General features: G+C 40.0%; 2 protein-coding genes across 4 annotated transcripts in view; one reads left to right on the forward strand and one right to left on the reverse strand.

The window, feature by feature from the left end:
* The window catches only part of Macrod2 (MACRO domain containing 2), a 1,889,857-nt gene that overhangs the window by 1,592,209 nt on the left and 271,139 nt on the right, over positions 1–26,509 (reverse strand). The window lies entirely within an intron of this gene.
* On the forward strand, positions 7,996–21,340 carry Flrt3 (fibronectin leucine rich transmembrane protein 3). Of its 3 annotated transcripts, XM_005365525.3 has the most exons (3): positions 7,996–8,238; positions 16,110–16,310; positions 17,795–21,340. In XM_005365525.3, the coding sequence occupies exon 3, from the start codon at positions 17,837–17,839 to the stop codon at positions 19,784–19,786; it is 1,950 nt and encodes a 649-aa protein (XP_005365582.1). In that variant the 5' UTR covers positions 7,996–8,238; positions 16,110–16,310; positions 17,795–17,836; the 3' UTR covers positions 19,787–21,340. The 3 variants fall into 3 exon arrangements, with proteins under 3 accessions (XP_005365582.1, XP_013208640.1, XP_026644324.1); XM_013353186.2 differs by lacking the exon at positions 16,110–16,310 and having other exon boundaries at positions 8,009–8,238; XM_026788523.1 differs by lacking the exons at positions 7,996–8,238; positions 16,110–16,310 and adding an exon at positions 16,322–16,847.

The raw sequence follows: 26,509 nt of genomic DNA on the forward strand, positions 1-26,509 counted from the left end.
TTGTTCCCTCCCCTTCTCCTCCCCTCCCCTCCCCTGCCTTCCACTCCCCTCCCCTCCTCTCTTCTTCCCTTCCCTCCCAAAACTTTTTACTCTAAATTTCTGTGGACCATTCTCCAACTAGGAAATTAGATAAAATCCACCACCCATTTATAGGAGATTCAGAGATTTAGTAGATGGCAATAAAACCAACCTAAGCAAAGAAAATGCTAGTGAATTAGAAAAGGTACATACATTTTTAAAAAAACTGTATAAGAATAGTTGTTTGACTTAGAGTCATAGATATTGCCCCCCCCCACACACACACACAGAGAGAGAGAGAGAGAGAGAGAGAGAGAGAGAGAGAGAGAGAGAGAGAGAGAAAAAAAACACTTTAATATTATTGCTAGCATTCACATAACACTTCTTAGATCTGCATCTTCTGGGCAATTGTTAGCAAGACATGCCCTTCAGAAGGAGGTGGAGGTAGCTACCAGGAGGTCTTCCCTTAGCATAAAGAGCTTCTGGAGCAGCAGCGAGAAGCAACGAGAAGGAGAGTTTCAAATCCACCTTGGAGAACACAAACGACTAGGAAGTCTACAGGTGCGTGGAGAGCAACTATAGGCGTATATATTTTGTGGTGCTGTATTCTTTACTATTTAAACTGGATCTTGGACACATAAACATTTCTTTTTCCCAAATATATTGAGATTATAATATTTTATGATGTATTTTGTTTCTTTTAAAATCTAAATAAAATAAATCCAATAAAAAGCAAGTCAGAGTTTCTATTCACTTTAATTAATTTTGGTCAGAGGACAGCTTGCAGGGGTCTTCGGTCTCCTTCTACCATGTGGGTCCTGGGAATCAAACCTATCTGTCAGACTTTTAAGGGCAAGTGTCCTTACCCACTGAACCACATCACTGGCCAGAGTCTGAGTTACATAGGGGAGTCATTCTCTTAACTTTCTATGTTATTTCCTTTCCATGCAATGGCCATATCTCTGTAAAGAAACATAAACCTTTGAGAAAAAATAGTCAAGAGGATGCAAAGATGACTTAAAAGTTCCTTACAATTACTTTGGTTTCTGATCATTTCTTTCTACTTTCTACCAGAAAGGATAGTTCTGCTTTGTTAGAAAACTCTACTGAATGCATACAAGATGCAAAACAGTTAGCTGTAACTTCTCTGAAATATAAAAAAGATAGTTTGTAACTAAAATAACAATGTTATTTTATTGCATAATTACTGTGTATGAGTAATGAATGCCATTAACCAAAGTTGTATAGCACCTAAATTCTAGATAAAGTAAACAGCTAAATATTCTAAATCTCACTTTTAAAGTAGTTTGCAAACAAACAAACAAACAAACAGGAAAAAAAAGCCACTGTCAGCCCAAGATCCCGAGCATCAAATGTATAGCTTGTATACAGTATTGGCCTGTCCTAATTCCTGGCAAGGCAACAGAAGATGCAAGCTGCTAAACTGATTTCTGACTTGCCCTGGGGAGGACGAAGAAGGCAGAGTTGCATGCAAGCACTTTCCAATGATGTCTGTTCCTTGGGCCCCTGAAGACGACCCAGGACTGTATCCAAAGTGACTCTGAATTGCATGTTTCTTCTGTGTAAACGTGAGAATATAAAACCCATTAGGAAGCACCTCAAAATTTTCCCAAATGAAATTTAATAAGTTTAAAAAGAAGCATTTTTCCAGTCTGAAGTTTTCAAACATTTGAAGTAAGAATGAAAGTCCATTACAACATATGTGAATGTTGGTGAGATACACACTTAAAACTTGTCAATCCAGAACTCAGTTTCCAAGCACAGGAATCCTAAAGACTCTTTGTGAATGCAGCAATAATACAATTTAATGTTAAAAAAGAAATAGAAACTTAACTAGTGAATTTTAAAAGTTTTCAAATTGAGAACTAATGACCTCACGATGAGCGGAACAAGTCTAATAAATTTGTGGCAGCCATGCCATGAATGGTGCTCAAATACTGAAGTGTTTTTATGTCACAGCAAAACTGCCCGTGGTAAACATGACTGAATTTTTAGTTTACTGTTATTTATAATAGATGGCATTGTGGAACACTGAATTACATGAAATCGAGTGAGCAGAAGACACTGTATCTTTCAAACTTTGTGTCAACACTCGTTCATACCACCAGTGCGGTTCATCAAGAAGGAAAGCTCTGTTGTAATCAATCTGCTTTCTAGACAGTGCCGGGGAGAGGTTTCGCCATTGATAAAGAGATGCAGGCAGATATAGCCCTTAATTCGACTTTAAATGTGTTTCTTTCAACACTACATTTACTTAACCTAAGGAATCTTGACTCCAGGAAAGCAAAACTCTCTAAAAGGAGGCAATCTCAATCACTGCAGAAAGAGGAAAATTTGGCAATTGAGAAAGCTTGTGTTCTCAAAATCAGCACCCAAATGTTAGAAATAGGGAAACAATGGGATGGTTTGCAAGCTGTGCCGACTTCCCTCCAGATTAGAACAACAGTGGCAGACTATATGGAGTCACAAGGTTTGGGGCTGGCCCTCTGTGTGCTATCTAGTTTGCTAAACCAATCATTGACAGAGATAAAGACTTGGTCGTTTGGTTTGTAAGTAAGTCTCAAGGACAGCCTTTCTTTCTAGATCTGAAGGCTCAAGACAAAAACTGTGAGAAACATTGCTCAAATTATTTTATTTCCAAAGATAAAATGGGAAAGCTTATAGCTCAGTTTAACATCAATGAGTTCTTTGATTTGAAACTATCCAGACCCCACTCCTTCCTATGAGGATGAAAAGCATCTCGACATGGGTTTCAGCTCTCTCAGTACACCATGTTCTTGAGTTTAACAGTGGACCTTTATCAGTTTTTGGAAGTCCATAACAGCAAAACATAACAGTTTTTGTGGGGCCTGTCTGGGTACCTGAGAGGAGGCTCAGAAAGCTGAAGCACTTTCCCTAGGGCCAAATGGAAAGCCTCACCACCAGAATGAGTCTGCCTAGCTTGCTCCCAGTCTCTGCTGTCTTTGAGGTCCATTTCAAAGTCTCCGTTTTTGTTTGTTTGTTTTTGTTTTTCCATTTTAAAAGAAAGCACAAAGGATGACCCCGGGAAAGTGAAAAGATGTCAAAGGCAGGGTCCCCCCAAAGCTGGGATCCCACACCATGCCATCTGCATAACCATTCAGGAAGGCCCTAAGTAGGGAAGAAAATGAGATCTTTCCCCCTCTCTCTAGCCAGCTGCCTCACCCCGTGCTGTGGGCAAGCAACTACTATCTACTGAATCACATTTCCTCCTTCCTTTGCTGGGGACCAATAAAGAACATTTTGAATATTTCTTTTACTCTCCTGCCCCACCTTCATTATCTTTCTCTTAATCTCAGGAGTGCAGCCCTCTAACTTGGGTGCAGGAGTCAGCAAGGTGTGGGGAGGGGAGCAAGGAAATAGGCATTTTGCTTTGATTATTGTCTCAAGTCCTGTAATAAAAGATCTCACTCCAATGCAATATGTTTTGGAAATATAGTTAAGAGGAATATATATTGTTTTTAAGGCACATTCTAAGTGTTGACTAAAAGGTAAATATCAGAATGGAAGACCTGTTTAATATAACATTTTTAAAATCCTTTTTAGTATTCTATGGCATCTGTGACCTGCTAAAATCTAATTATTTCTCTAATACTCGGTGGAGTTGTCCAAGAAGATGTGGTAGAGTTTCTAACTGGTGCGTTAAGAATCTGGCCTGACTTCACAGAATTCCAGAGAGCTGAATGTGCACTCTATATTTTATTAACAGTGCAGAGGCTCATGCTTAGATACAGCAATGATGTGCCCTGACATGCATCACTACCTGTTGACAGAATAAAAAAAAACTGAGATAGACTCAAGGGTCTACAAACAGAAAAATCTTCCAAAGATATTTTGGCAACTTTAACAGAAACTCTGGGGGAAAAAAAGAGAGAAAGAGTAGCTTCAAATCTATATATTTATAAAACATGCCCAAGTTTCAAATTTCAGTATGCCAAATCACCAACCTAAAGACCTCTGTTTTCTTTGGGCTGTGCCTCTCTGTTTTTAGAAGGGTTTCCCACTCCTAGAGGGAGAGCAGTTCACCAGCTTGTCTCCCCATTCTTACACACAGCTCTGGAGTGAGACTTTATTCAAGTTTAAACAAATGGGAGCGCAGGAGCTTCGAGGAAGAGGCTTCCCCTCCCTTTGAACCCTGTGCTAATGGAGAATGGAAGGAATATGCACACCGGGTGAAAGCCGGGGCTCCCAAAGGCCCAGTGTATACAGCTTAAGGAGTATGCTGACACTGAAAAAGCCAGAAGAGAGAGCAGAAGAAACTGCATCATTGCTGACAAGTGACTCTCCAAGCTCTATCTGGAAGCCATTTGGTATGGTGGAAGTTATTACTTTAGTCCATCCATTCCAGCTGTTGATTGGGCACTACAACTAGGCTTTCAGGGACTTGCAATCCAGAGAGTCTCAAGTGATAGCAGGTCAAGATGCTTGCCATACCAAAGTCTTTTCTTCCTCCTAGAACTGTAAAGATTTTATTCTCATTGCTAGCCTCAAGGGACGGAGGATCATCAGCAATGTTTCTAACCTAAATAAACTTTGATGTGTCCCTAAGATTTAATCTCAAAATATCACAGGCAAAGGTGGTTTGGGATCTTCTACAGTAGCAGAGTCTTTTACAAGGCAGCCAATGAGGCTCTGTGATTAGGAAGATAGCCTAGGTATAGGCAAGTTAGGAGACCTGGATGGAATGATCCCTGTGTAAAAGTGATCTGCAAGAGGGTGGGGGCACTTTTTATTTTTCCACTTGAATACACAAGAAAATGGAAGAGCCCAGAAAACCGGATTCCAAATGTAATGTCCCCTAATTTTGACGAGGGAATACCTCTTCTCACACAGAAAAACAAACTCCTGATGGGGCAAGTTACAACTGTCCCCGGGGCTCTCTAAACCTAGGATGTTATCCAAGCAGTCCATTTCCAGTCTGGTGGTTTCCTTTCTGAAACACATCTTCTCAGGAACAATTTTAGATTTGTGGACCAGCTTACAAAACAGAAGGAAATGCAAAGTAACAACAAATATCTTTCACCCAAAAGGTCTTGTAGGGCTCAACTAGAATTTTAGGTCCTGGGAACACGAATTCCTGTGATGTAAGAAGACAGGAACCAATCTTCTGCCTCCACTGCGCTCCCATTAGCTTGGCATGGCACTCTGCATACAGAACAACTCCAAGAGAAATGTGAAACCTGTAAAAACCACGTTATTGGCCTCGTCCTACCAACACTGAATAACACTTCTTTCTCCCCCGTGCCCAAATGCCCCCATCTTAGTAAGAGCAGCTATGACTTTGTTAGGCAGCTACTATGAGTCATGCTCTGAGCTAATAAACTTAGAAATATTAAGTGATTTGTCTATAGTCATGTGGCAGAGCCCAAGAGAGAGCCCAGATCAACGGAAGACGCTGAAGCCCATTTGTTTAGCCTCAGCTGCCCTCCACACCACACACGCACTTTGAGTCCGTCCTGCTGTGAGACTCCAGTCCCGCCCTTCACATCACAGCCGACAGGGTATCATAGGGAAAGCTGCTTAGTCTCCCCCTCCTTCAACAGGACAACCATCACTTTAGTCTCCTTTAGGATACATAGTAGGGAAGCAATCTGAACTAACTTAACCTTTAACCTTGCTAGAGGTGGTGCACAAAGTAGTCACGTGAGCAGGGGACAAAGTAAGTTCACCGGAAACTAGCAGTTTCAGGGGTCTGGGAATAGCAGGAATTGGACACACCCACCCACCTCTGTGCTTGTACCACAGTATATATATCTAGCACCTGTGAGAATGCTAAGCCTGAAGACTAGAGTTTGGACTCCGGCATTGGTGGAAGCAAAAAAACTGATTCCTGTAAATTGCTTTCTCATCTCCACACTTACATCATAACGTGTGTGTGTGTGTGTGTGTGTGTGTTTGTGTGTGTGTGTGTGTGTATGTGTGTATTCTCCTAAGCCCCACATACAAAAAAGTACTTGTAATTTAAATTTAAAAAGAGCATATATGTTTGTAAAAGGGAAGATGACAATGAAGGTTCTATTAAGACTTGCCTTTAAAGTTACATTCTTGACAATCTCTTGCATGCTGCTGCATTTTAATTCACAGCTTTGGGGGGGGGGATTGCAGAATACGTAATTGGTATTCAATAAATTCTTGCTTCCTTTATTTCCCAGGAGATGAAAGCAAAGCACAGAGCAGGTAATGTGAGGTCATATGACAAATGGCCGCCTCGGGAATGAAATCCCAGAGCACCCAGCTCCCAGGCCAGCCTGCTTTCCTTTAGACACCTAGAACCCAAACTGCCCATTTATCTTTCTTTCTTGTTGAAGCCTTTCAGGCAGCTGAATGTAGACAGAACTGATTAAATATGGATATAAGCCCACAGGAATTTGGTCAGGCAAAAATTTCCTTTTTAAATAGAATCAACTCTCATCTGAAAATGGCTTCTAGAAAGAACTATTTCAAGAAATAATTTAATCCAGGTGTTTGATTTGCAGTAACTGAAAACAACCCATCTATTCCTGAGAGGTTATCAGTAACTCTCCTACTTTCCTTTTCTCCAAAAAACTATGCAGCAGCCACCTCTGAGCTTAACCTGCACTAACCTAACCCTTCTCAGAAACTGGCTTTTCAATGAATGTTAAAATGCTAAAAGTCCTACTTTCAACCCCTGGGTCAGTCCTCAGAAGTCAGCCAAAGAGAAAGAGCAATCGTAGAACAATAGGTGTCAGCGCATCTCTTGTCAGGGGTTCCCTTCACCTTCCACTCGGATAGCACCCATGCTTGGAGGGGAATGCCAAGACACACATATAAACTAAATGAAGCTCATAAGGGAATATCAACACACTCCTGAGACAGACAACTAGCCGTCAGAGACAAACAGAAAATTTCCCAGAATGCATAAAGTCATCATAAACTTGTAAGAATCAAGCAAATAAAGACATTAAAGGAAATAGCCATTTGGGTAAATATAGAAACAAGACCCTTCATTTAAATCCACTGCCTTAGGGGGAAATGCAAAGTCCAAAGTAGCTGTTGACCAAACATCAGAAAACTGATGACAAAGGTATACCGGGAAATTACAGTCTTAAAACCTCGTTAACAAGGCCAAGAAATCTCAGTGTCCTGCAACTGTCAATATTTATTCCGGCACTCAGGTTAAAATAATTTAATCCTGGAAAAACCATCTCTAACAGATATTCTAAGATGATGGTGACTGAACCGATCTTCATGGTAGCAAAGAGTGTAAGAAAAAGATTCTAGTTAGTCTCAAACCTTTCTATTTTAGGGAACTTTCTTAAATATAAGTAATTATATCAACTTAGTTCTAAAGTAGAGGTGTGCACTTAGGCACACACATAAGGGGTCTCTCTAGTAGTAGATAAAACCTGCTTCCTTATGTAAACTTTCATATGAGAAGAAACCCTTTCTACTTCCCAAGAAGACTGCTTTCTTCAATATTTTTATCTTTCTCCTATCCCCATTACCTTTCTTGTATGTAAATCATCATTTGAACCAGGTTGCCATCAATTTAAATCAAAAAATAACCATCAGTTGGGATTGCCATCCTCTATTCTCCAGAGTTCTAACACTCCTGTAGCATAATGAAAATAAGCTGGCTTCTATTAACTTATCTTCAGTACAGATGGCTTGGACAGGAGACACCTGTTCCTCTATTGTGATCTTGCAAATAGCCTTCTCGCACGCGTGTGTCTTTTTCTCAATGTGCTACCACTACCTAGTCGTAGTAAACTTTAGGGTATGCTTAGAGTCTGAGGGGCTGCCTACAAACCAAATGGCATCTCGGCTTTGGCAAGCTGGACGGCTCATTTCGGCTTCTCTCACCCCCTCTAGCGTTGGCAAAGCTCATCTGTCTGATTATCCAGTTACCTCACTGAACAAGAGCCGGGCTAAGTCCTGCCCACCTATGACATCACCCCCTTCCTCAACCACTGCGAGGTGAAGCTTTAAACTTCAGACTTGGAGGTGGGCTGCGCGCAGTCTACTGGATGCTCTCGCGCGCAGTCCTCAGCACAGGAGTGATCTGAAGCGGGACCGGCTTAGGCTGCAGCTGCTCTGGCTTTGTGTGCACTGGATGCCGCGCTCCGCAGACAGGGGAGGATTTTTACTTCAACTCACGGGCTATGGAATTACAGCTGTAGCAGCAGGGTATAAAGGACTGCTTTTCCCCCCGTCTTCCTGGTAAGTATTTTCTATGCTTTTTTTTTTTTTCTTATCATTGTCTCAGAAACTTCGCTCGCTGTTACTCTCTAGAAAGAAATGACTTACTGGGTTCCATGAGGAATCCAAGTAGCCACCTTTGCTCCGTCAGCAAGACTAGCAAAGAGATGTGCGTGCAAGACAGCTAGGGAAAGTCTGCCTAAATAGCCAAATGTGAGAAGTTTCTTACAACCTTATAGCGTTAAGAATAATAATAAATAGCTCCCCTCTGTTTTAAGCAATTGCTATTGGCACGAAGCTTTAAGGAAAACTGGAAGCTGGAAAGTTGAGTGTTTGAGATCGAGTAGGAGGCAGATTTTTTTTTTTCTCCTCTACAAAAGCGAAAGGTCGCTAACTTGGTGTGTACCGTATGTGTGGTATGATCACCAATCGCTGTTCTTATAACTGTGAAAGAAAATCGATAATCCCTCAGCCCATGAGTACGCAGTACATGGAAAGCATACATCTTGCTCCCAGCCAGCAAGCTGCCCTGGGAGAGAACAAGATGCCTCCGTGGAGGATTAACAGCTACACCTAGATCTGAAAGCTTGCACCGCTTATCCTGCCACGCTCCTTCAGGCATTTCAGGCTCGGGAATCTCAACTAGTAAATTCAACTCAGAGTCTCTGGCCAAACCATATTCCCAGTCTAGGAGAATGCCAAAATCAATCCATCGCTTGGGCAAGTGTAGAATGTGACCAGCATAGTAACTGGGTAAGTCCACTCAGAAAACTAACAAAGATCACCCTGGAAGCTGGTGCTTGATGTATGCAGTGAGGGTAGCCGGGGAGCAAAGCCTAGAGTCATCGTCAAATGCCAAAGGCTGAGTGGCCCTTCACTTGCAGCTCACTGTGGGAAATCTTATATCGAAACAAATGCATCTAGACTATAAAGCTTCCAAAAGGTATCTGCTGAAAAATAAGGTGTTTTTCATAAACTATGTCTGAAACAAAATGGTTGCATAAAGGTAAAGAGTGCAACAGGCCCATCTTTTCTCCACATTGGGAGGGGGGCTTATTCGTTTAGACTTAAAAGGAAATTGAAAATGTGGGCATTTCTCAATGAGAAAATCAAATGGTTTTAATAATTAGTTATTTTAATTGCTCTCAGTAAATCTATGCCTCAAAATGCACACGTTGGCTATGTGATTAGGATGCAATAACATGATTAAAACCATGAAAAGTGCTTTAGCTGTAGCGATTCCTTCATTCATCCCTAACTGCATGAGAATTCCCTGACCAGCGTAAACAGAAAAGGATGAACCTGTCCACTCTCAGGCTAGAATCACTTGAGCTTGACTCACATTGACAGGTGACTGACACCCATCTCTTTGAAAATGAATGAAGAAATTAATTCTTTAAAAGTATAACAAAAATATTATTATGAAAATATTAGCAATCATAGTGTGTTATGACTATGCAAAGATTGGTTATACAACTTAGCCTCAAATATATGTGTATATGGATATACATACATACATACAATTTGTCACCCTAAAATGAAGAAAAGGGTTAAAAATGTCAGTGCATGTGTTTAAATTTAAAAAAAAATCACTATATTCTTCTAATAGAGAACTCCCAAGGGTCAGAAAAGATATTAGCAAATGAATAAACATGATGAATTCATTAATAGGGTATTCCAATAGTAGCATTGATTGGTTATTAATTGGGCTTTTTGTTTCTCTGCACACCCCTTTTAAAATTGATTCTGGTTAGGTTTGAATGCCCAATTAAACAATTCCTGACTTTAATGTTTAAGAAATATATAACTGGGCAGCAAAAAAGTTTTTAGAAAAATTTAAAAAGGTTACAAAACAAAACAGAAAATTTGTCATAACTAAATGTGGCAGCTAATAGAAGCTATGTTTCTTTTGCTTTCAAGTGTTAATTAAGGAGTCTCCGATTCTATCAAAACTTTTCAGAGCTAAATGAAGCGGTGTGAAATAGATTTGGTTGAAATCTTGTGGCTGTCAGACTTTGTTAGAGAGCTATTAATTATCTTTACCCCAGTTTCTTCTCTGGCTATATTGCCCAATCAAATAGAAACTCCAATTATACTCAGCGTCTCCTGCCTAGGGACACAAGACCCTAATGAACGTTCGGTCCCTCCAGATGAAAAATACAATTAGCAGCTTTAAACATGCAAGCGCAAGCAATGCAGATTTTCCCCTGTGCTTTTCTTGGCCACACATCCCAAGGCTTTCTCCTCTCTCTATCTTGGTTATTTTGAACAATTTAAAACCCAACAGATATTAGTGGCTGAAGGAAGGTATACGCCTTATTTTAATATTATATGAATGTTTCTTTCTTGTACTTTAGTTACGATCGGCTTATGTTCATATGAATGCTGAATTAAATTTGGTCATTTAAATAATATTTAGTTGAGAGTTGCCATTTCAGTTGGTCTCAGCCCTCTTCCCTTTTAAAGGTGGGTGGGCTGCACAACAAAGAACGTGATTAATGGCAAAACCTAAAGCTAACTTAAAAATTCTGAATAAACCCTTTCTACGTTCTCTTATTCATACCGATTCTGTAAAAAGGCATTATAAATAGTTGTTTCGTGTCAAATGAGGAGCACCACAAATGAAGTCAGGGAGGGAAATAGGATTCCGTGAATTTTCAAAAGCCTTGACTCCTCCCCCTCCTCTCCCAGCTCCCCATCCCGCCCACCCCCACCTTTTGCCCCAGAGGCCTTCACTGTTCTCAACGGGAGGCTTTGTTGTAATTAAACCAGGGAAAGACTGGCCAGCAGCAGCCAACATCTGACTTGCGGCTTCTGCAAGCAGTGTTCTGGTAGAGTGTACCACCCCCCAGCGGGCAAAACTCAACAGTAAATCTCTCAGCAATATCGGCGCTCAGAACGGCATTCTCTCCTCAGAGCAGAAAAGGGATGTTTCTTGGCTTCTTCTAAGAGGCCACCGTTACAGGTTTTCCAAACGTCAACAAACCGATTTCCAACCAAGAGATGGTTGGTTAGCAAATTGTTTTCCGGGAAAGGACCCTTCCTTTTAAAAAACAAATTAGGTATATTCCTTTCACAAAGCACTTTCGAAATGCAGATCAACGTAACTAAATTTGTCTAAGCATCACAATGATATAGACAGTTTTGAAAGCCACCTTATACTTCAGAAGGGGGACCTTTCAGGGCTTAAGTTTTATCCATTAGCAAGAATCGACGGAATAGATGTTAAGGAGAAATGCATGAAATATAATTTAGTCAATAGGTAACGTGCCTTTGCTTTGCATAGTCTGTTTCCCACCCCAAAATCAAGTGTCAGGAATGGATGAGCAGCTCTTTCCAGGTATTAGTTCACTCAAAGGAGGAGAGCAAAAATTGCTTTCACTTGATGAGACAATGACAGCTTTTGTTCTTTCGCTTCATGTGCACAAGTTGCCGTGGCAACTTTGAAGAGAACACCCGCAGACCACGTCTGGTTAAGCACCACTTTCTAAAGTGTGGATTAATCAGCTTTATGTGTTGTTGGTTTTCCTCCTCTTCATCTAGTTTAAATCAATAAATATCTCAGGCAGACATGAAGAAGCAATGTGTTTTATGATTTTAGATGGTCTCCCTAACCAGAAAAGAGACTGTCACACCGTCGACTCAAAGAAAGAGTTGCCCAACTAGCGCATGGCAATTTAAAGGCTAGGAAGGCAAAGCAGGTTGGACTCGCACCCTGGAAGCGAAATGTTAGGCTTGCAGTGTCAGTGTTTCTGGTGTAATACAGGCAGGCATACTTTCCAGTACAGCTACACAAACGTCAGCACAGACTTGAAGCACACCCTGGGCCTCCAGCCCTGGGCCTCTCAGCTCCACTCTGTTGTCCCCTCCTTCATCTGGGTCTTAGGTCTCCAATTCATTTAGTCTGGCGTGAACATCGTGAAAGGAAGAGCCTGTGGTGTGATAAAAGGGAACACCCCATCTTTTTGTCTTAAAGATGCTTCGTTTCCCTTTACACACAAACTAAATGAAGCAAAGGCGGGACTAAGATTCATTTATAACAAACTTGGTGGGGAAATCCTTTTCTGCTTTGGAACTTTTTATCCCCTGTTTTGTATAAATGAAACAAAACCTTCCTCGTGTCAGAAAAGAGTCTGGACAAAACCAAGTGTGAAAAGGCATGCTTGCTTCCCCGCCTCTCAGCAAAGCCTGCAGACTTAGGAGTCTCAGAGGGAGAGGGCGAGGGCCTTCGGCTTGCCTGCATTAAACAAAGGAATTGGGACCTTCCTGAAATCCGATGGTTGTGGAAAATGTAACTACCAGACAGGATGTGTAGAAAGCATTTTGCTGTCACTCTTAACTAACCTGATGGAGTCCAGTTTTCCAGTTTCACCATGTATCCAGCTCGCTTGAAATGCTGTTTCTTGCTGCAGAATCGTTGCAATTCACAGGTTGCTCATTAGGTGAGCAATTTTCACCTTCATAAATAAATGACTTCCCTAATATGCAAGATGCTGCTTGTGTCCATTCCAGTTTAGCTAGAAACACTCACAAACATAGGCAGGCTTGCTGAAGCACGTATGTTTTCAATATCAGGGTTTTACTTAAAATAATGCAGCCAACTTTGATTGTGAATTGTAAATGCCATCTTACTTTTAAAATTAATATTTTAAAAAAGTTTCTGCCCTTAAGAAATCGCTCTGTGAGGCAAACCAATAAATCAGAAATCAAATCTCACATTAACTTGACGTAGATTTTCTTCAGAGGGTACTGGTCAAGTAAGTTAAATCAAAAGCAACTTGAATAAAAGGTAGCAAACCCAAGGTTTGGGAAGTTCGTTATCATCACATGCCTCACTTTAAGCTAAATTATATCCTTAAAATCTAAGAAATACCTCCTCATTCAAATGCTTTCTCCGATAGAAGAAATCCTGTAAACATGTGCATTGCATCAAGTTCTTGATTTTACTTAAAAGTCAGTGTCTTATTGAGAAACAACTTATTAATATGTATTAGTTTTCATAAAGTATCTCCAAAGAATAGCATCTTTACCTATTCATGTACTTTCTTTGATATATTAGGAAAAATTAGACACTTTAGCGTGGGTTGGGGTTATAAATCATTATTATTTTTTTTAATTTTGAAAAGAAACAATCGAAAGATGATTTGGAAATCGACTTCACCGGTAAGGTGAGCATGCTTTTCCTGTAGCTGGGGTTTAAGTGTTACATCTGTAATGATGCCATTAACAATACTTTTAGAACACATCTCTAAGTATCAGAGTCCCATTTACGTTATCTCCCGTTACTCCAGTAGCAATGTTTTTCTAGAGCACCGACTGCTTTCTGTTTAGAAGCAATGGCCTTTTTCAAGCTCAGGCATACAGAAGGATCTGAAGCCAGGGCTGAAGCACTGGCCACGGTGCCCATTGGCAGTGCTGGTCATTTTGCTTTTCATCATTCACATTCAGCTCCATGGCCAATGTCTGTGACTATGGGGATGCAGCTCAGAAACCAAGTGTAGGTGCGGGAGTTGGATTGCTTATAATACAGAAACCATTATGACTTTAATTATGCCAAAAATCCCTATTTAGCACTACAACTTGAAATATGAAGAGGGTATAAATTCAAATAAAATGCAGCCAAGCATGAGCTGAACAGTTTTGACCTGAAAGCGGCAGGGGCAAGTGAGAGGAACTGTATGAATGTCCATTTGTAAGACTAGATTTTCTAAGAAAACAGATGAGTTTATGCTTTTGCTTTTAGTTTTCATGAAATCTGGGGAGAAGTGAGTTCTTCTCGTGATTTAGTGAGGCTGAAGGTTTTCTGTCAATTCACATTGAACATTAGTATGAACAGCGGATGTTGAGTTTGTATATCCAACACCAGTGATAGCAAATTCCTGAGTGTAAACCAGGTAAACAGAACTAATCTGTGTTTTCACATTACTATATTTTTCCATCTCAGGTTAAAAAAAATGAGAATCAAAACATATATTATTTAAAGCCTGGTTTGGTAAAAAAAAAATGTGAAATTTCTTTCTTTTTTATTTTCTTCTTCTTTTTAAAGCAGCTACTACAGCTATTTTATTCCCAGTCCTTATAAACGTCACACTGTGGTTTGTCCTGACTCAGAACAACCAGCCATTTTCAGATCCCATTCAGTAGATTCATCATCTGTCCTCTGAAGTATGCCTTGCCTTACTGCCCCTGGAACATAAGAACTGCTTGACAATCGGTCATTTCATACAGGTTCTCACTTGTTATTTTCATAGCAGTTTTAAATTAGTTTTTAATGCAACTTAACTGAAGCTATTTTCTCCTTGACTTAAAATAACATTATTTTATATGTTGGATCATTTTCAAGGCTAGAAAACATTTACAGCAAAAGTAACCTTATAGTTATAGTTTTGGCAGCTTGGTTTTCCCACACTCACACACGTAGAAGGCAACATTTTATAAGCAAATACGCCATTGAAGTCCAGCAATAATGTGAAAACCCTCGCATTAAACACAAACCATTTAAACTTCCCTCTGCAGGCTCTTTGCTGTATTCATGAGTCTGCTTTCTCCACTTGCCATCTGCTATTTTCAGATTGCTTAAATTTGTGGGAAAAAAGCATATATTTGCCATTTTCAACTTTGTTTTTTATTAATATAATCTATGATAGCATTTGTGTCTAGTGACAAACTAAAAGAAATGAGACTTTTGCAACAAACGATAGAAACATGAATTGTGGCCTTGGTTAATATACACTCTCAGTAAATTCTGGAACAGATGCTATCCTTGTTGGATACTAGGTAGTAACTGGCAGAGAAGCAAATGATTCCTTCAGTCCTGAATCTCATGGTCAAATATCCCCATGTATCCAAATGTTCTTTATATAAGGAAGGTGCTGAATGGGTGATCCTGAGCAATGCATGCCACACATATCCCCTTGTGCAGCCTCCTCAAATTCCTCACGAATGCTCTGTCAGATAACAGGCAAAGCTATCAACAGCTCAACTACTGGTCTTTTTACTTAAGTCTAAAGTTTTTCTTTGGAAATGAAAACTACACATTGTGGGGGTCGGCATGTTTGTGTTTAAACCAAGAAAAAAAGATACCTCATGTTGTCATTCTAACTAAATGACCAATGTACAGAGATGGAACAAAACAATGACCTTCCTATTTACAATACAATATTTTTTTTGAAGTTCAAAGTATTAAGAGGAACTTGCAGTAATATTCCCTTTTTAAAAGCATGGTTTAAAAGTCCTAACTCTGACTTGAACATCTATGCCCCCAAATGAACAAGAACACAAGTCCTAAAATTTCCAGCTACAGGAGAGTCATGTAGGAAGGTGAGAGTGCCCACATTCTTTAGCTAGGAAGATGGAAGCACCAAACTGGGCACTGAGCAAATGAAGAGAAGAGCTCTAATGCAATGTGTTTCTGACAATTTAAATGGTAGATAGTGCGATTTGTAAAAACGTGCTCAGAAAGTACAGAGACATCACAGTGTTTCCATCAAAACCTTCGCCATTATTTCCTGTCTTTGGCATGTCCTTCTTTTAAAACATTGTATACCAGGGCATCCAAAAGTGTATTCTAACACATTAGCCTGAATTTATTTGAAAGTGTCTTACTGCTTCTTAAGTGAAATTTTGCCCTGTGTTTGATTCAGTGTGACACTAAGAAACACTTAACTATGGGAGCTATCAGTAGGATGACAATCTCATCTTTGGCTCCGACTTAATTTATATAGTTAAGTGGGAAACACAAACACAGGGAGGGCAGTCTACCACTTCCACCAGCTGTTATGATGAGAGATGTGTTGCTTAAAAGAATTAATTGCTGTTAAACCACTAGGAAAGTTCTCTAGTGGGTTAATTTTCACTGTTAATAGTATTACTTCCCCCTCCCCCTTTCACAGGAGGTGCTCAATCCTGGCCTATTTTCAGGAAGAGAAATACAAAGGAAATTTAGTGTGCTTCCTTCTCTTTCCATGAAGACTGTTTGCGTTGTTTCCCTTGCTTCTTAAAAGAGACTCCACCCATCCCCGTGAAACGTGACTGAAACAGAATTTCTGAGAAAGCAGCAAGAAGTAGAAGAAGAAATAGCTCTTTCATAGCAGGTAATCACCCCGCAGGATGTAGCTACCGTACAGAGTTTATACTTGGATAATCCTGGAGGAGAGTAAAGGGAGGGGGTAACTGCCTGGAAAACCCATTACTGCACAGGTCTTAGCATCATGCATGGCTTTCTTCATGAGGATCTGAAGTTCCTATCTCTGACCACATTGCACAGAAGAGCCAGTAAGAATTTCAAAGAGGGCAGTTTCTACTGAGGGACTTAAGCCACACAAAGGAGCCACCACACTGAAACTATCAGAGAGGAAAAAAAAATTAGGACGTCATGTGTCCTACCTAGTAACCGGAAGCTGGGTTGTTTCTGGCCCCTACTTTAATGAGCTTGCCCACCATGCTGAACCACAGCTGGAATGTTCATTGGCAGCAGCAAGCCTGACCCGGAGCTGTGTGCGGCATAGAATTACTTGAATAAGCAGTGAAGAACATTTCCAAGGACTAAAGAGTTTTAAAGTCCTAGCCCCTCACCAAGAAAAGTAACATGTGTGCATTGGATGTAAAATTACTTAACATCGTTCAATAAGGTAGGAAAAAGCATTAAGCTATTTTATTTTTGTGCCTAAAGTTATAAAGGCTGAGTAATACCTAGAGGTGGAGAAGGGAACAACACACAGAATATCCACATAAACCTGTAAGTCTCCAGCCCACGGGGAAACCTGAACCATTCTAGCTTAGAATTTGAAGACAGATAAGTGCAGTGTGAAAACACATGGTGAGACTGAAAACAACAACAGCTGGACACGCGGTATGAACTGTAACGAAGTAGGGACTGAGACAGAGAAAGGTAAGCAGGGAATGGGAGTGTCCACGTACACCAACTGGACACTTGAGCTGTACAATTCTTTCCCTAAAGTATTCTTCCTACTCCTTTTCTTTTCAGAAATGCCCTTTAAACAATATTTAATATTAATGTTTAAAAACTATTAATAACCAAAGCAAATGCTTAGCTTTACTGAGATTAAAGAACTCTGGATGTGTGTAGCTTATTATTGCAGAAGAGTGTAAGCATAGATTACACATTTCTATACTTTTATGATCGTTTGCCAAAGGAGACTGAAATCACTGGCATATATATATTATATTTAGTTATAACAAATCATATTCCTCTAACTCAGTCCATGAATATTAAAAAGTTAGAAATTTGATAATCTTCATGACTCTATGAATCTGATATAAATTATAATTTAAAATATTTTTGATTATACTTTTATATTTATTTAAAATTATATTTAAAATTTTAGATAAAATGGATTTAAACATGATAGTTGTAAATTTACATTCTAGAGATACTCAAGGTAAATGAATGATATGAGTGTGTTTGTTTATAGACAGCAATGAATTCCTGGCATGCTCCTCTCAGAAAATTAAAATATTGAAATTTGCTATTGATGATTTCCATTTCCACATCTGTTCTTAAGACACTTCAGTATTCTGGACTAATTATTTTCTATCATTTCTTACTCTGTTGTAGTAACAGAAGCTACCTGCTATAAAGACCTCAACACTGCTGACCATGATCAGTCCAGCCTGGAGCCTCTTCCTCATCGGGACTAAAATTGGACTGTTCTTCCAAGTGGCACCTCTGTCAGTTATGGCTAAATCCTGTCCATCTGTGTGTCGCTGTGATGCGGGTTTCATCTACTGTAACGATCGCTCTCTGACATCCATTCCAACGGGAATTCCAGAGGATGCTACAACACTCTACCTTCAGAACAATCAAATAAACAATGTTGGGATTCCTTCCGATTTGAAAAACTTGCTGAAAGTACAAAGAATATACCTATACCACAACAGTTTAGATGAATTTCCTACCAACCTTCCCAAGTACGTGAAAGAGTTACATTTGCAAGAGAATAACATCAGAACTATCACGTATGATTCACTTTCGAAAATTCCGTACCTGGAAGAGTTACACTTGGATGATAATTCTGTTTCTGCGGTGAGCATCGAAGAGGGAGCATTTCGAGACAGCAACTATCTGCGACTGCTTTTTCTGTCCCGCAACCACCTTAGCACAATCCCCGGGGGCTTGCCCAGGACTATAGAAGAGTTACGCCTCGATGACAATCGCATATCAACTATCTCTTCACCGTCACTTCACGGTCTCACAAGCCTGAAACGTCTGGTTTTAGATGGAAACTTGTTGAACAACCACGGTTTGGGTGACAAAGTTTTCTTCAATTTAGTAAACTTAACAGAACTGTCTCTGGTGCGAAATTCCTTGACAGCCGCACCTGTGAACCTTCCGGGTACAAGCCTGAGGAAGCTTTACCTTCAAGACAACCACATCAACCGGGTACCCCCACATGCTTTTTCCTATTTAAGGCAGCTGTATCGACTTGATATGTCCAATAATAACCTAAGCAATTTACCTCAGGGTATCTTTGATGATTTGGACAATATAACGCAACTGATTCTTCGCAACAACCCCTGGTATTGTGGATGCAAGATGAAATGGGTACGGGACTGGTTACAGTCACTACCCGTGAAGGTCAACGTGCGTGGGCTCATGTGCCAAGCTCCAGAAAAGGTTCGTGGGATGGCTATCAAGGACCTCAGTGCGGACCTGTTTGATTGTAAAGACAGTGGGATTGTGAGCACCATTCAGATCACCACTGCAATACCTAACACAGCATATCCTGCTCAAGGACAGTGGCCAGCTCCTGTGACTAAACAGCCAGACATTAAAAACCCCAAGCTCTTTAAGGATCAGAGAACTACAGGCAGCCCCGCACGAAAAACGATTTTAATTACTGTGAAGTCTGTCACCTCTGACACAATCCATATCTCCTGGAGACTCGCTCTGCCTATGACTGCTCTGCGACTCAGCTGGCTTAAACTGGGCCACAGCCCAGCGTTTGGATCTATAACAGAAACAATAGTAACAGGAGACCGCAGCGAATACTTGGTCACAGCCCTAGAACCTGACTCGCCCTATAGAGTATGCATGGTTCCCATGGAAACCAGTAACCTTTACCTGTTTGATGAAACCCCTGTTTGTATTGAGACCGAAACTGCCCCTCTTCGAATGTACAACCCCACAACCACCCTCAATCGAGAGCAAGAGAAAGAACCTTACAAAAATCCGAATTTACCATTGGCGGCCATCATCGGTGGGGCTGTGGCCCTGGTAACCATCGCCCTCCTGGCTCTGGTGTGTTGGTATGTGCATAGGAATGGGTCGCTGTTCTCGCGGAACTGTGCGTACAGCAAAGGAAGGAGAAGAAAGGACGACTATGCAGAAGCTGGCACTAAGAAGGACAACTCCATCCTGGAAATCAGGGAAACTTCTTTTCAAATGCTCCCCATAAGCAATGAACCCATCTCCAAGGAGGAGTTTGTAATACACACCATTTTTCCTCCGAATGGGATGAATCTGTACAAAAACAACCACAGTGAGAGCAGTAGTAACCGAAGCTACAGAGACAGTGGGATCCCAGACTCGGACCACTCGCACTCATGATGCAGGACGACGCCCCACGCCAGACTGCTTTAGGGTTTTTAAACCTAAGAAAGGTGATGGCGGGAACTCCGTTCTACTGCAAAACACTGGAAAAGAGACTGAGAAAAGCAATGTACTGTACATTTGCCATATAATTTATATTTAAGAACTTTTTATTAAAAGTTTCAGATTTCAGGTTGCTGCTGCGGTTGATGTAGTGGAGATGCCTGAACACAATTCTATATTTTAGTATTTTTTAGTAATTTGTACTGTATTTTCCTTGCAGATATTGAAGTTATAAACCATTTACTTTGTGTTCTACTGAGTAAGATGACTTGTTGACTGTGAAAGTGAATTTTCTTGCTGTGTTGAACAATCAGGACTGCGTTCACATGAGATCCTTGTAGTATAAGCACAGGCCGTTTTTCACTTTGGTATTAATACAATGTAAAAAAGAAACCTGGCTGAATGAGAAAATAAATTTCAAAAGCTAGTTATGAAATAATGTTCCAATGATTAAATTTGTATTATCCCAGTGGTATTCAATAAATCAAAATATGTGACATAATGGGCAATATCAAACTTGCTGCACATCTCATTTTCCCCTAGGCAAATTAAATATCCTTAGGAAAGTTAAGCATATTTTCCGAACTGAATACAACAGCTGACATATAAGAGCAATGTGAAGTCGGCTGCTAAAGCCACTGTCAGCAGAGCGTCAAGAATAACGGACTTCACAGGAACAATGACGCAAGGGCAGGGGGGATGTGCACTTATAAAACCATGACAACTTAGACTTGTGTAGTGTAATCAATGCATATACTAGAACTGCATCTTGATTTTTGCCTGTACCATCTAGACTCTTGAAAAATGAATCCTAAACACAGAATTGTTTGTGTTTATGATGTTTTTATTACAAGGGGATGTCTAGGAAAAATTGTCTGCATAGTTAAGAGGTTAGTGTAACCATCAGTAATTCCTCGGGGCGATCCAGAGAAAGTAGTACTTTAAGTGAGAATTTCAAAGAAAAATAAACACTAGAAATCAAATTTAGATCTGGCTTATACGAGATGCTTTACCACTGTACATAAATATTCAATTTGCTTTCACAATGGTGGAGAATACTGCCCATTACTGCCACGGGTTTCCAGATATTACATAATGGACGTGTAATGTAACATTCCTTTACAGCTTCCTACTGAATTGTGAGCTATAACTTGTTTAAAAACCATACCACTTTTTTGTTGCCATGACTCTTTTTTTCAACGACAACAACAAAAAACCAAAGTGCATTGTACGCCCTTTGGCCAGTCTTGTATGTGCCTTGATCAAACGCTACATGTATTCAGCTTTTGAAACTCGACAAATTTTTCATACTTCCTTAAATATGAAAAATTATGGTCTTATTGCTGAATAAAACTTAAGAAAAACACACAGATAATTGTGCTTGCTTTTGGGACTATGTTACTATCACTAAAGGTAGAAAATTGCTAGCACGTTCGTCCTAAACACCTCCCTGTATTTTTCTAGGCATAAAAATAAAAGTTGGGTTCAAATAAAGAAATAGCAGGGTCATGAGGTTGTGTATCGTTTTTACTTCCAAGAGTCAGTGTTTTGTGGATAAATACATTTTTTTTTTTGGTTCCATTATACACTCAGTAGATGAAGAACTTATGATTGGTTCCAATGTCTTTTTCCTTTATGAGTGCTGTTGCCACTGTCTGTGTTGATACTTTAAGGTGGTCTTGCAAAAGCTGATTTGTCTTTTAAATATTCTTTTGGGAGAGTAAGTTGGCATTAAAGACCTGAAATTTCTTATCTACCCCTTAATAGGTATGTAGTCAAACCAAATAGCCTCGTGGCTCCCTTTTGTCCATTGTATAGAGAACTAAAACAGAAGCATGAGGTCATTGTGAGGCTCAGAGGAGCCCACATGATGGGCCCTCACAGACCCCCGCAGAGCATTCCTTTCTACTGTTCTGGCCAAGGAAATCTACCCCACGCCCAAAGGTTTGCTAGGCACCACTGCTCCCTGTTGATCTACGAACAGCTCTGAAGCCTTACCTCTTATTTATTTGACAGCTTCAAAATGCTATCCAACAATTTATCTTTCAATTTCTTGCTAAGGAGGATGTTCATTTTCTATGAATGACAGAAAAGTACATTTAACACCAAATATTTTTAGGGCTTTTTTTGTTTTGTTTTGTTTGGCTTTTCAAGACAGAGTTTCTCTGTAGCTTTGGAGCCTGTTCTGGAACTAGCTCTTGTAGACCAGGCTGGTCTCGAACTCATAGAGATCCGCTTGCCTCTGCCTCCCAAGTGCTGGGATTAAAGGCAACATTTTCTGAAGAAAATTTGACTTAGGTTCTCAAAGCTTTGAAGGGTCAACATTACAATTCTGTGAATTCAGAGAAAGAACGGGGTAGTTTGTGAAGCCACAATAAACTTATGGCTTATAAAAAGTGAAAAATGAATTATATCAACTGTTTTCCAATTAGTAAGACTTGAATAAGCACAGAAAATTTTGTCTGTTTTAGTATACCCCTTTTTATTACTTCATCTAAAAGAAATCCAAACATGTTCTACATAAACAAATACACAGCACCAAGTATATAAAAGCTTACTATTTACTTAGCCTCAGCCTCCACTTTCAAAGGCAAGAGATTAACAAGTTATCCATGTACTTCTAAATGCCCTGTGTGAAATGTTCACCCTGTTTTTTTGCTAGTAAAACTAATTCTGTATCAAGTACTAATGAAATAATAGTAACAAAATAATTTCAATCCTCAATGTATAGACTATATATATTTAACAAGAAGATAACTTAGAGAACTATAAAAAAAGTTAAAAAGAAAAAAATCACTCCCTTGTAAAATAGTTGAAAAATCAGAAATTGCTTTTAGTCAGGGGAGCTAGTAAACAATGCTCTTCTAACCACGGTTTCCAACTGAATCACATTTTAGGGCTTCATGAAACAGGACAGATTTACTGATACTCTAAAGCCCCTTACAGGGTGAGTGTTGAAGGAACCCATCTACTGTTGAACTATTTTAATATCTGTTGCTCAAAATAATAATGATGTTCAACATTCCTTTCCCCTACTTAGCATGATTAGTATATGTTAATTTAGCACGGTCTTGGAATTATATCTACTGTACCCTTTGACTGGAAATTCATGGTTCAATTAGGGGGAAAAAGGCACTCATGCTTGACCACTTTAAGAATGTCAAAGTATTCTACCACCTAATGCCTTTTATTGAGTGACTCTATATTACAAAGACTGCTGGCAAGTGTGCTGCTTACAGGTTAAAAGACACATAATGTAAAAGAAGCTTGTTATTTCTTCAATATAGAAAGAAAGCAATTACATATTTTGAATAGATTAGATAAGTCCTCGTGAAGAAGGTAAAATAGGGCTTGTTACATTGAAGGAATGTAACAAGAAAGCAAGAAAAGCAGACATTTACCATGGAAGGAAAGTGATGAACAAAACCACAGAGAGAAAATAGTCAAGAGCCCTGGACCCTGGCATGGGTCAGAATCAAGAGGAATGATTTTAAGTCAACCATGCCTCAGGGCAGACTGACTGAATTAAGATCTCCCAGGAGAAAGTGGGTGTGGGTGAGGACCGCAGTCTCTGATTTAGGAGGCATCTGGAAAAAAGCTAACGGTGTAGAGAAAATACACTCTGTAAAGGAGGTGACTAAAAGTTTGGATTTTGGTTTTGCTGTTGCTTTCTGCTTATTGGGCATTAGTTTATTATGCTGTGCTTTGTGACATCTCCCCTGAAAGTTGGGGGCCGTGGCTTTTAAGCAGGCGTGTAAAAAATCAGTGCAGTTGAAGAACGTTTGGTGGAAATGGAAAACACTGTAGATTAGTTGGGAGAAACTAGGAGCAGCCACATTGGTACAAGGGCGCTGGCGCAGGGATAAACTGGAGGTCTGATAAGAAAGACAGCTGGATACAATGCTCCTGAGACAGTGCACAGCACAAGTCAGTAAAATGTTGGTAAGACACTTCAGGAAGATGGGAGACAATCTTGATGATGAGATTTTTCAGGACTTTTCTATATGCTGGTCTTGAATATCTGATTATGAACCGCACAGGTTTGTCTACTCATTATTAACATTGTTCTCTTTCATCCCCAAGAGAGCAGCCCAGGTGATCAATTAAAATTACCTTATGTTCAAGATATTTTTCTGTTAGTGCTCTGTTAATATCTGTAAGAGGTAAGACAGTAAGGTCAAGAGACAAATGGTCAGCCTTGGGAAAGGGAGCTGGTTTAGTAAGAGGTTGCTGCTATTCAAGTTGAGGGGGTAGATGAGACAGCCCACAGGAAGACAGCAGAGATGCAAGAGATGAGTCAAAGAAGTATGTCTTCTGAGAGGATAGAAAAGAGAACATAATTAAAGAAACAATTAAACCAAAGAAAAAAGGGAAGCTGGAAAGGGGCTCCGTGGCTAAGAATACTTGCTTTGCAAGCACAAGGATGTGAGATCAAATCTCTAGCACCCGTGTGAAAAGCTTGGCATGGATGCGTGTGCCTGTACCCGAAGGACTAGGACAGGGACTCATAAATTCCAGATTCCAAGAGCTCTCTGACCAGCAAGCTTAGTCAAAGCGGCAAGCTTCTGCTTCAGGGAGAGGCCCTTCTTAAAGGAACAAGGCAAAGCAGATACAGAGGAAGACACCAGACACCTTCCTCTGGCTTCCAAGCACACACCGGGGCAAGCACCTGCACATTCTCTTGCACGTACAACACATACACACAAACACAAGTCACACACACACACACACATACACAATAACGACATACACACACACACACACTCAGGGGAAAGAAAGGAAGGAGAAAAAAAGAATAATGGTTACAGAGGAGGAAAATAACCATGGGAAGAAAACATGAAGCAAAAAGACTAAAGTTATTTTAAAGAGGACACAAATAATGTAACTATGACACCATGATATTAGAAGATACTACCAAATATGGGGAAAGAACCTACCCCTCCCCCAGTACCAAAGCAATGTTTGCAGAGTAATTAGTTCACAGGCCTCTAGGGTATTAACAAGTTAATGAGAGATGAAGAAAACAAAAACAATGATTAAGACAATTCTAAATAGCTAGGAGAGCAAAGTGGTTTGGTAAGTCAGTGGGAGGGCAAGATGGATGATTTTTTTTTAAAGGGAAGCAAATACCAGTGAAGAGATTTGCTAACCTCGAAAAGAGGGGACAACAATGTAGAGATCAGAATTTATAGAGAAGACAAATGAATAGAAAAGAAAATTGAGAAGTTAGAGATGGTGCCCAAGGCATGAATGTGACTTAAATCAAGGTACAGAGTCATGATCGAGAAACTGCAGTCTGGAGAAGAATCTAGGAAGGACCAAGTCAGTCACTTAGAGCAATGTGAAGCATGGGTATAATGTTGAGGATCAAAAGGCTCAGTCTCAAGATAAGAATATGTCACAAAGATAAAGAGAATCGAGAAAGTGATGGAATTGGGTAAGGCATGGATGTCAAGAGAATGAACAATGACAACAACAGATCGTTCAAGATTCTGGAAAAATTCTTTAACATAAGCTGCCCACATTCCACACTCCAGCCCACTAGGTGGTGAGTAGTGGTAGTGAGAGGTGCAGCAGACAGCAGAGAAGGTGTTATCCTTGGGGAACAGATGTCAATTAGTCAAGGCTGGGAAAAGAATGTTAAGAAAGGTTTCAGTCACCTGGGAAAATAGGCTCCCCCTCCCCCGCCCCAGCCACCCAAAATAAAAGATTGACATGGACCCAGTGGAAGCAGGCAGGAGAAAGGCTAGACACATAAATGGGCATGAACCAAGAAGGGTGTCTGCGGCTGGGGATCGGTTACAAAGAGAAGCCAGGAGAGACTTCTGAGCAGCATGTGCATTCCGATCCGGGGACTCAGAGAAGAAAGTTGATCTTGTGCTATTTTGTGAACATCGGAACAGAATTAAATTCAACCTCGTTCCAAACTCCACACAGAAATATTTCTACCCACAAAAACTTTCATAGGCTTTCCCACAAGTATCATGGGATTCTGGTTGAAGGTATACACAAATCACATATGTGCTCCTATTCCCTATTTTTACATTACACGGACACAGCAAGATTAGAAATAAACCTTAGAGTTCCCTAGAAAGTTTTCTATTTTTTTTTCATTTTCTTTTCTTTTTTCTCTTCTTCCCCTCCCCCCATTAGAGGCTTCAGAAGGAAGCAAGCAGCCACAGGGGTGTGGAAATAGGGGATAATAGGATTTTACAGCCTGATTGTGTGCACACACAAAAGCTGTACTTGGTTTTCAATGCCAGTTGGCTAGAGGGGAGGGAGGACTGTCTAGACAATTACTACCCAAAGTAATTATACTGTTGAATGTTCACTGCGGTTTGGGCAATTTTGACACTGCAAAACTGAAGTCAGTTCATACCACTGATATAACTTCTCATTTTTATATCCTTGATATAAGTGATATAAAACATAAGTGTTAAAACATACATTCACAGACGTATGGGTAAAACAAAAGTCTAGCACAGGTATCTTATTAAAGTATATTGTTAAGAATATTAGCACATATCTTATACATAGATTGAGCTCAAGCATTGTCTGATCAAGCATTGTCTGACTATGTTTCTGTTGATGATAACAGTACCATTTGCTAAGATTTCTGTCAAATATATATTAATGTCTTTTAATTCACAATATATCTACACATAAGGATTTTTGTTT

Source organism: Microtus ochrogaster, unplaced genomic scaffold (genome assembly GCF_000317375.1).
Source record: "Microtus ochrogaster isolate Prairie Vole_2 unplaced genomic scaffold, MicOch1.0 UNK3, whole genome shotgun sequence".
NCBI lineage: Eukaryota > Metazoa > Chordata > Mammalia > Rodentia > Cricetidae > Microtus > Microtus ochrogaster.

What these genes read in the sequence shown, in the direction of transcription:
- Flrt3 (XM_005365525.3), top strand. Translation starts at nt 17,837, where the DNA reads ATGATCAGTCCAGCCTGGAGCCTCTTCCTCATCGGGACTAAAATTGGA.